The 10,910-nt window shown below is 39.8% G+C and overlaps 1 protein-coding gene and 1 long non-coding RNA gene across 2 annotated transcripts in view; one reads left to right on the top strand and one right to left on the bottom strand.

The window, feature by feature from the left end:
• The window catches only part of LOC145716902 (uncharacterized), a 56,827-nt gene that overhangs the window by 23,065 nt on the left and 22,852 nt on the right, over window positions 1-10,910 (bottom strand). The window lies entirely within an intron of this gene.
• PSMG2 (proteasome assembly chaperone 2) overlaps window positions 74-10,910 on the top strand; it is a 22,198-nt gene continuing 11,361 nt past the window's right edge. Inside the window, exons 1-3 of the mRNA XM_006743798.3 lie at window positions 74-259; window positions 3,695-3,866; window positions 7,788-7,846. Coding sequence (XP_006743861.1) covers window positions 203-259; window positions 3,695-3,866; window positions 7,788-7,846 — 288 coding nt within the window. The 5' untranslated portion in view covers window positions 74-202. The remainder of the gene's footprint in view (window positions 260-3,694; window positions 3,867-7,787; window positions 7,847-10,910) is intronic.

The following is a 10,910-nucleotide window of genomic DNA, read 5'->3' as shown; positions in this document are numbered from 1 at the left end:
TTCCGCCCTGCGGACCGGCAGATAGCTGGACGGGCCCTTCAGGACCCCACGCCGAGCCGCACGACGGGCCCCGCCCCGCCCCGCCCCCGTCGCTAGCGGCTCTGGGGACACCGACGCGGCGCGGCGCTCGCGGTCTCGCCTTGGCGACGTCTTCGTTTCTCCCAGGCCCGCGCTCACCCCGTTCTCCCACTTCTGTGCGACCATGTTCGTTCCCTGTGGAGAGTCGGTCCCCGACCTCACGGGCTACACTTTCCTAATGGTGAGTCCCCGCTTTCGCGAGCTCCGCGTGCCCGGCTTGGGGTGCTTCCTCTCGGGAGGCTCCCCGGTGGCCGCTACCGCCAGTCGAGGTGTTTCAACGGGCCTGGGACAGAGGACGGTACTTGCTTCTGCTTCAGGTTTTCAGCCTGCGCCGAAGACAGGTTGTCGCTAGATGCGGCGCTTCAGATAGAATCTGTTGGCGCTCTCCCCGAACGTTTCTGAGACTAGAGTTTAGTCTGCGTTGAATGTACAACGTAATGTGTGTGGTAATTACAGGTAACGTTGTACATAGGTTGTAGGGGCCATTTTTTTTTTTAATTATTATATCCTAGAAAATTTTTCTTCAACTAGTAGCAGAGCCAGTCTTAAGCTGGCAAGACTCTCATTAACTAGAAAACTACAGGTAAGGTCATAAAAGTAATCTTAGCCAGTAGCTAACACACGGTTTTATTGCTCCTAAAATTGCCCATATTCAGTCACTGTTTCAATAAACATTCTGTACTGTAAAAATATTAAAATAAGACTAGGTCCTTGTCCTCAAGAAGTGTGCAGTCTAGTTGGAAACACACGTAAGCCAGTAAGGGCAATAAATGCTAGGATAGCACTTTGAAAAGGGTACTGAAGAATCCTAGGGCTTACTGGGAGAGGGAGGGACGTAAGGACCTGTTAAAGCTTTATGTGTGGAATCGGGGGGAAAAAAACCCCTCATAGATACAGAGAACAGATTGGTGGTTGCCAGAGGAGGGTGAGGATGAGGGCTGCTTGAAATGAAATAGATGAAGGCAGTTAAAAGGTACAAATCTCCAGTTATAAATAAGTCCTGGTGTATTGTACAGCATGGTGACTATAATAAACAATATTGTGTATTTGAAACTTGCTAAGAGAGTAGATCTTAAAAGTTCTCATTACAAGAGAAATTTGTAACTGTGGTTGACTGATGTTAAATAAACTTATTGTGATAATCTTTTCACAATATATACACATATCAAATTGTGTTATCTACCTAATACTAATACAATGTTATATGTCAGTTATCTCAGTTTTTTAAATGATGGTAATCACCTTGGGGCAATTCTCACCTTAACGATGCATGCAAGAAATATGAATGAATGTTAAAATTAGTGTGTGATAATGTACTGAAGGAAATTTTATATAATTTCAAAGTATCTCCCTGAAAAATATTTGTTAATCACAAAAGGGAAAGGTATCCTTGCAGGAATTGAAACATGTATGTACCATATATTCCCGTGTTTACTTTGCGGGGGAGACTTGACATCAGAATGAGGCAAAATTGAGTCCCTGATGTCAGGAGGTTATCTTAGGACAAGGAAAAGGGGCTGTGGGCATGCTCTGAGAGCTAGTACAACCTGGATGGGGTCGTAGGCTCGTTCTTGTTAAGGTAAGGAATTCAGGGCCTTGCTTGTTCATAGGCTGCAGCCATATCAGTTGACCTTGAGTCCAGCCTTATGCAGAAACAGCTAGTAAGATACTTGGCAGAAGAAAAAAAAGAGAAAGATTCATAGGGAAAATAATGTCCAAAAGATTATTGGTGGTAACCTTGACAGTTACCAGTGAGTGGTGAAGGGAGGGAAGCCATATTGGAGTGGTTGAATAAATGGAAGAAGGGATGGAGACATGTATATGTATGTGTTTGTTTATCAATTCAGAGATAAAGTTCCTACTTATGTTTTAGTAGACAACTAGGGAATTTTGTCTATGGAGAGACACCAAGAAGTGAGGTGGTAGCTAGGGGAGTATGTGGGATCAGGGGAGGGTATTTTAGCAGAGTGCGGGACGGGGGTGGGGTGGGAGGGTGGGGGTATTTTAGAAGGAAAGATTACAGCATGTATATATGATGATGGGAAGAATCCAATGGTGAGGAAAAGGTGGATGATACAGGAGAGTGAGGGTCTAAAGTAGCAAAATCCTTGAGAAGAGGAAAGGGAATTACAGGAGATAACCAGAAGGTTAGTAGATGAGAGCAATGAGAAGTGGGGGACCACCCTAAGAGACCCAGAAAAATAAGATGGTGGGGGGATGCAGTTGCTAGAAGAATGCAAAGGAAGAGCTACATTACAGAGATACTTTGAAAGTAGAATCAATGAAAATTAGACATGTATTAGATGTGGTTTGTAAGAGAAAAGGAAGAAGTTTCTTGGGTGGGTTAGGTAATCAGATGAGCAAGTGTTGCTCTTTTCTAAAATGCAAAATGTGAGGACAAGTTTAGGCAGAAGTTTAGTTTTGTACATGTTGAATATGCATTGCCTATGAGATAACCATGTGGACATATCGATTAGGATCTGAAGTTCAGATAAATGTTTTGGGCTATAGATAGTGATTTGACAATGGGACTCTTTGAAGTCGTGGGGATAAATATGCGTGTGTGTTTAATGTGAAAAGAAGCTGACTCCAACCTTTAGGCACTAACAAAGCAAATGGAAGGATGACCCAAGAGGACTTTACACTTGCTTTCCCACTGCTTGAAGTGTTCTTTTCCCTGGTCTTTGTGTGACTGTCTTCCTTACGTCTTTCAGGTCTATGATTAACTGGTCAGTTATAGAGTCATTGTTTTCATGATCACCCTATTTAAAATTGCAACCAACCACATACGTATACACACTCTCACTTAACTTTTCTCCATAGCACTTAACACTGTATACAGGCATACCTCAAAGATATTGGGGGTTTGGTTCCAAACCACAGCAATAGAGTGAATATTGCAATAAAGCAAGTCAGATGAATTTTTTGGTTTCCCAGTGCATCTGAAAGTTATGTTTATACTGTAGTCTGTTAAGTTTGCAATAGTATTATGTTTAAAAAGACAGTGCGCATACCTTAATTTTAAGATTTTATTGCTGGAGAATGCTGACCATCATCTGAGCTTTTAGTGAGTCATAATCATTGATTGCAGATCAAATGATAACAAATATAATAATGAAAAAGTTTGAAATATTGAGAGATTTACCAAAATGCAACAGATGCAAAGTGAGCAAATGCTGTGGGAAAAATGGTGCTGATAGACTTCCTTGAGGCAGGGTTGCCACAAACCTTCAATTTGTAAAAAACACATTCTCTGTGAAGTTCAATAAAGTGAAGCATGCATGCATTTCACTATTTTATTACATTAAATTACTCCCTCACTAGAATGGAAGCTCCACAAGGGCAGGAACTTGCGTCGGTTTGTCTTGCTGCATTCCTAGTGCTAGAGCAATGATCGACATGTAGTAGGTGTTCCATCAGTGTTAAATCAGTCGTCTCAAAAGTAGAGGAAGCCCCTGCTGACACCTCAGTTGCAGCTAATGAGTCTCTATCCAGCTATGATGTACCTGAGCATAACCATCCAAAAGTAGTCCCGTGATTATTGTCTTCTGTCTAAACTTTTAAAAGTGCTGCTAATTTTGATGATTTAATGAACATATATTTTTTATTATTTCAGCCAGCAGTATCTGTTGGAAATGTTGGCCAGCTTGCAATGGATTTGATTATTTCTACACTAAATATGTGTAAGATTGGTTACTTCTATACCGATTGTCTTGTGCCGATGGTTGGAAACAATCCATATGCAACTGCAGAAGAAAATTCAGCAGAACTCAGTATAAATGCTGAAAGTATGTAAGACTTAAGCCTGTTTTATTCTGTTATAAGGAAGAGTTGTTTTAAATTAGAAGTAGATTCTACAGATACTGTTTTATAGCAAACATGTACTTAGTGCCAGCTTTGTGCAGAATTTATGACCTAGTCACGTCCTGTTCTCTTACATCTGGTTTTAGTTCTTAGCCTTTTCTAAATGGCAACTCCTATGATGACTGTACTTCTTTAACTAGAATTTGAGGTTTCCTTTTTTTTTTAACATAAGGTGTTTTTTTTTCCTTCTTTTATCCTCAGTTTTAATTTCTGTTCTTTCTGGCAAGTATAAGCATCACTAATACCAAGGAAAAGGGAAAAGAATTCCACTGGGTTCAGTCCTCTATGTTTAACATGCGCTACTCATCCTTTCATATTATTATAGAATCCATAATAACGTAATAGCAATAAGGCTCAGAGAGATAGAATTGCCTAATACTACTAGTAGGTGTAGGCTATTCCCATGCCATAAATCATAGTTCCTCATTAGGCCATCAAGCTTGAATACAGTTGACATTGCACTGACCACTGTGTTTATAATGTGGTACTACCCTGAGCTAGTAGGGGAAAGCTATTGATCATGAGGCACAGGAGTATCCACTTGCTTTGATGGCAAGCTGCTCTGCTAGCTGCTCAGTTTTCTGTTTTCCATTTTAAGGTGAAAGCCACAGGTGGTAGAGTAGCACGAAAGACCGTTGATGGGCTAAAAGACAAATGAAGAGCGCTTTTTTTTTTGTCCATCTTATTAATGGTGCCATTAGCTTGCAATAATGAAATAAACTTTCAAAATATAACCTTAAGGGGTGCCTGGATGGCTCAGTCAGTTAAGCAGCTGCCTTCAGCTCAGGTCATGACCTCAGGGTCCTGGGATTGAGCCGCACATCAGGCTCCTTGTTCAGCAGGGAGCCTGCTTCTCTCTCTGCCTGCCACTCCCCCTGCTTGTGCCCTCTCTCTCTCTCTCACAAATAAATAAATAAAATCTTAAAAAACAAAACAAAACACCTTAATATTAAAATTCCTGCAGCAAAGATGACTGTGTTAACACAAGAGTGAATTTCAGTTATTGCCTTAAAGGATAAAGGACTGTAAATGGTAGAACTAGAATTTATGTACTTCCACTAATGATAACAACTGTCATTTTATTGAGTGTTTCCTATGAGCTGAACACTGTGCGTTTAAATGTGTTAATTCATTTAATCTTCACAACTACTCTATGCGTAGTTTTATTGATGAGGAAACCATTGCACAGAGAAGTTAAGGTCACATGATTAATAATTGGTGTAACTGAGCTTCTAGTCAAGGCTCTGGCCCTGAGACTTGCCTCTTAAGCACCGCACCACCCTGCTAATGCACTTTAACTCTAGGAGAAGACCCACTGGCTTTTCTTTGACAAAAACTTGTAGCAAGTCAATTGGATGAAGTCCTTTAATCCACTTTATTTATTTTTTTATTTATTTATTAGAGAGAGAGAGAATGAGCAGGAGGAGGGGCAGAGAGAGAGGGAGAAGCAGGCTTCCCGCTGAGCAGGGAGCCCGATGTGGGGCTCGATCCCAGAGTCCTGGGATCATGACCTGAGCCGAAGACAGACGCTTAACCGACTGAGCCACCCAGGCGCCCCAATCCACTTTATTTTTAAAATGAGGTATTTTAAAATAAATTGTGGACATCATGACATTCTATCTTCAAATATGCAAGTATGTATCTCTTAAGAACATTTTCTTGTATAGCTAAAATACCATCACATTTAACAAAATTAGGAGTTTCTTAGTGTCTTCCTATACCCTATCATATTCACATTGTTCCAATTTACCCTAAAATGTCCTTTAAAGTTAGTGTAAACAAAGACCCATAGTAGTCATCTGATTATTGTGCCTCTGAAATTTCTTTTACTCTAGAGCAGTCTCTTTTTTTTTTCCTTCTACATGAAACTGACTTCTGAGGAAAAAACTGGACCCATTGTCTTATCAGATGTCTCACCTGCTACATTTAATATCTTCCTTGTGGTGTCATTTGGCTTGTTCCTTTAGTCTCTGTATTTTCTGTAACAGTATTTAGATCTAAAGGCTTTGTTAGGTAAAAGCTAAATATTTTGTGCCAGAATACATGAAAGGTGTTGTTGGTTTCATATTGTATCACATCAGAAAAGTAATGGGAAGCAGGATCTTAACAACAAAAAGGATTAGCATGATACACTGATAGAGAATATGAGTGTTGCTATTATAGGAGTTGGTGTATCTTACATTTTGCTCACTCCCTTCAGATCTGTCTCTTCCTACTAGGTCTGTTGAATTGCACTAGATATGTACGTCAGAGATAGATTACAGGCCTGAATGGCCCACATCTTATTCCCTTTCCCCTAAATTTGTGCTCTTTTCCCTAATTCCTAAACTTTCCGCTCTTGCCTCCTTTGTCCTGAACATACCTGGTAGTCACTAGACTTGCTGATGCAGCATAGCCCCCAATCACACCACACAGGTCCAACAAGACACTCTCCCAAAAGACCTATAACTGGAGAGACATGAACTACCAAAGGATTTGCTGAAGTCTGGGTTATTTACAGTAACTAAAAGCTTACCCTTCAGCACAGGGGCCTAATCATGCCTCCAAGAGACTCCAGATTTCATCCTTGCTTTATCTCAGAGCTTCTGGTTCTTGGACAGGGACATGTTAAACATCAGCAAAGTAGGATCCTTGTAGAATGTGATGAAGATTATGGACACAGTGGGTCTTCTCCTAGAGTTAAAGTGCATTTCCCAGAAGAAAAACACACATTGACTCACAGAAAATTTTATATTTATTTTGCATGTTATCTTTCAGAAACTCCTAAAGAACACAGATGTGCCTATTTCACAGATTTTAACATAAGGCCAACATTCTCCTGCATTTTATTCTTTTTTTTTTTTTAAGATTTTATTCATTTATTTATTTGACAGAGAGGGACAGCGAGAGAGGGAACACAAGCAGGGGGAGTAGGAGAGGGAGAAGCAGGCTTCCTGCTGAACAGGGAGCCCGATGTGGGGCTCGATCCCAGGATCCTGGGATCATGACCTGAGCTGAAGGCAGACGCTTAATGACTGAGCCACCCAGGCGCCCCTATTCGTTCTTCTCTTAATCCCAATGAGTTTCGCTGTTCTCTAACGAGAAGAGGGGAGAATATCAGAAACTAAAAATATTCTTAAGAATTTTATTGGTCATAATGCCAGAAGTCTCCAGAGGCATACTTTTCTGGTTTTGCAATCACAGAAGAAAAATAATTTTTGGTATTTTTTTTTTTTAAAGATTTTATTTATTTATTTGAGACAGAGAGAATGAGAGACAGAGAGCATGAGAGGGAAGAGGGTCAGAGGGAGAAGCAGACCCCCCGCCGAGCAGGGAGCCCGATGCGGGACTCGATCCCGGGACTCCAGGATCATGACCTGAGCCGAAGGCAGTCACTTAACCAACTGAGCCACCCAGGCGCCCCAATTTTTGGTATTTTCTTAACAGTTCTCTTGTCAGGGGCGCCTGTGTGGCTCCATTAAATGTCTAACTCTTGATTTTGACACAGGTCATGATGTCAGGGTTGTGAGATCAAGCCCCACATTGGACTCCACAGTGGGCATGGAGCTCGCTTAAGATTCTTTCTCTCCCTCTGCCCCCGACCTCTAAAACCAATTAAAATAAAATAAACAAACCATTAACTTGTCAGAAATGAATCTCTTCCATAGAATAAAGCCCACAGGTGCATTTTAAGGTACTTCCAAAATGTTTTATTTTAACTGAATGATACAGTTCATATGTTTTATATTTATTGAAAATATTAGGTATAAAAGTTCTTACAATTCAATTTAGTTTTTATGTTAGTATTTTCACTTGTATAACTCCATCATATTAAGTATCTTATGATTTCATTTTTTTCTTTGTAGTATATTCATTGCCTTCAAAGAAGCTAGTGGCTCTTCAGTTAAGATCCATTTTTATTAAGGTTAGTATATTTGTCTTTTTAAGTTGGCCAAAGTAAAATATAATGAGAAAATACTAAGTATTATTGAGAATTAAGATTCAAAACTCAATTTTGCTCTTTTTACTGTATGTACAGTTAAGAAAAGTCTGGTTCTATAGAGAACCAATCTTATAAAATTTCAGAGGTGTTACCATTATTTCATGATTATATTGAAAGGAATTGGGACATACAGGGTGGGTCTTTTATATTCTCTTCAGGTAGCTTTGGTGAAAACATTTAAGCTTAGGAATATTTTCGGTTTACTCCATTTGTATCACATTTCAACCAGTGGCATGTACATTTAAATTATGTATGTGTCAAAATAAATTCTGAATCTAACTTCTTTCCTCTTCCACTGCTACCAACCACTGTTGTTCAAACCACTGCCTTCTCTCACACTCCTGATTTTGTTCTTGTCCATCCACTCTCACAAATACCTAATAGTCTGTTTGGAAATAGCACCACCAATGATCCTTTAAACCTAAATCAAACACATCACTTATCTCTTCAAACCCTCTGGTGGCTTCCTGTTTGACTCCCACTGAACTCACAGCCTTACCTTGGCTTATCCTGGTTCTCCCTCTGTCCTGGTATGGTACCTGCTAGCCACATGTAGCTATTTAAATTTGGATTCATAAACTAAAAGTAAATAAAATTAAAAATTAGTTCCTCCTTCCCACTAGCCACATTTGAAGTTCTCCATAGTCACATGTGGCAAGCAGCTGCCATAAAGAGCACTTCCATTATCACGGAGCATTCTCTTGGGCAGCTGCTCTGCCTAATCTAACTCCGAGCCATTCCTGTGTGCTCATTGCCTGTTTCCCTCTCTCACTCACCCTGCTTCAGCCACATTGGCCTCTCTGTTCAGACAGATTAAGCTCACTCCTGTCTCGGAGTCTTTACATTATTTTCCCTGCCTGGAATACTTTTCCCCTAGATACGTAAATGGCTCATTTCCTTCAGTCCTTGCTTAAATGTTACCTCATCAGAAATGCCTTCCCTGGGCGCCTGGGTGGCTCAGTTGGTTAGGCGACTGCCTTCGGCTCGGGTCATGATCCTGGAGTCCCGGGATCGAGTCCCACGTCGGGCTCCCTGCTCGGCGGGGGGTCTGCTTCTCCCTCTGCCCTCTTCCCTCTCGTGCTCTCTGTCTCTCATTCTCTCTCTCTCAAATAAATAAATAAAATCTTTAATAAAAAAAAAAAAAAAAAAAAGAAATGCCTTCCCTGACCACCCTTTCTATTTTCTTATTCTGGGGTGGTTTTCTTCACAGCTCCTCACTACTTGGCATATCGTATATTTGTTTATCATCTACAACTAGTCTAAAGTAAGTTTTCTGAGAGAAGTGACAATGTGTCATTCACTCTTATATCCCCAAATTCTAGAATAGTGCCTAGCATGTACAGAAGCACTTGGTAAATATTGGTTAAGTGGATCAAGTACCAGCTGTTGGGGAGGTCAGAAATATGTCAGCATACCATAGGCTCTCCCCCATGCCTCATCCTAGTTATTATATTATTATGTAAATGGAATCTTATGGTATGTACTTTATGTCTAGCTTCCTTTACTCAACATTCTATTTGTGAGGTCTGTCCATGTTGTTCCAAGGAGAGGTATTTTGTTCATTCTCACCTCTGTGGGATTCTGTTATATAAATAAACCATAATTTATCCGTTGTACTGTTAATGGGACATTAGATTTTTTCCAGTTTGAGATGACTGTGAATAATGCTATTGATTATTTTAATATTTACATTAGAATCACTCTTTACTTTTTTTAGTTAATAATATACTCAAAATTTTGCAGTGAGAGTTGCTAATATTTTTACATTATGCCATGCGTGTGGCTTTTTCTGTTCTCTTCTTAATACTTGAGTGAGTTCAAGAATTAAGATAGGCAAAAAAAAAAAAATGCCTAATGAAATATTTTGTAGGTGGAAATAGTGATTTCAAAATAGCAAATCTTTATTTATTTATTTATTTTTAAGATTTTATTTATTTATTTGACAGAGAGAGACACAGCGAGAGAGGGAACACAAGCAGGGGGAGTGGGAGAGAGAGAAGCAGGCTTCCCGCAGAGCAGGGAGCCCGATGCGGGGCTCAATCCCAGGACCCTGGGATCATGACCCGAGCTGAAGGCAGACGCTTAACGACTGAGCCACCCAGGCGCCCCGCAAATATTTATTGAACATGGATTTTTTGCTCCAATATGGCTATGAGTAATAAATATATACACACACACATATATACATAAATATATAAATAAATAAATATATACATATATACACACACATGTATATATATGCCATACACACACACACACAAACACCTATAATCAACAATCCGATAAAGTAAGTACTAACATTATCCTCATTTTACAAATGAGGAAAACTGAAACACAGAAAGATTAAGCAGTTTCCCTGAGACACACGGTCCTTGTAGGAGGTAGAGCCAGCATTCTAGACCAGGCAGCTTCACTCCAGAGCCTGCCTCTCTTAATCATACTCTACCACCTTCCTATTTTAAAAGCTAGCTATTATCTGCATTTTAAATTCTATTGAATAATTATTTTATTAACAAATAGTCTGTGAAGAGTTTCCAGTGAGTTTTTCTCCCCAAAATTTCATAACCCACTTTCCAGATTAAACAACTATTAACATCTTGCCACACCTGCTTGATCTACTCTTTTTGCGTGTGCATGCACACAGTTTCCTTCTGCCAAAGAATCCAAAAGTAGGCTACTGATGTCATGATATTTTACCCGTAAATACTTCAGCATGCATCTTTCAAGAATAAGGACATTCTCCTTCACAATCACAGCAGCATTATCTAAGAAAATCAGCATTTAATGAATTATTCAGTAGTATCAGACATACTCAAATTTCCCCAGTTGTCCCTAAAATATTCTTTTTTTAAATTTTTTTATGTTATGTTAATCACCATATATTACATCATTAGTTTTTGATGTAGTGTTCCATGATTCATTGTTTGCATATAACACCCAGTGCTCCATTCCATACCTGCCCTCCTTAATACCCATCACCGGGCTA

This window comes from Leptonychotes weddellii, chromosome 13 (genome assembly GCF_054177405.1).
Source record: "Leptonychotes weddellii isolate Sample4059 chromosome 13, ASM5417740v2, whole genome shotgun sequence".
In the NCBI taxonomy this organism is placed as follows: Eukaryota; Metazoa; Chordata; class Mammalia; order Carnivora; family Phocidae; genus Leptonychotes; species Leptonychotes weddellii.
The sequence above is the reverse complement of the archived record's forward strand: the minus strand, read 5'-3'. Positions and strand labels throughout refer to the sequence as shown.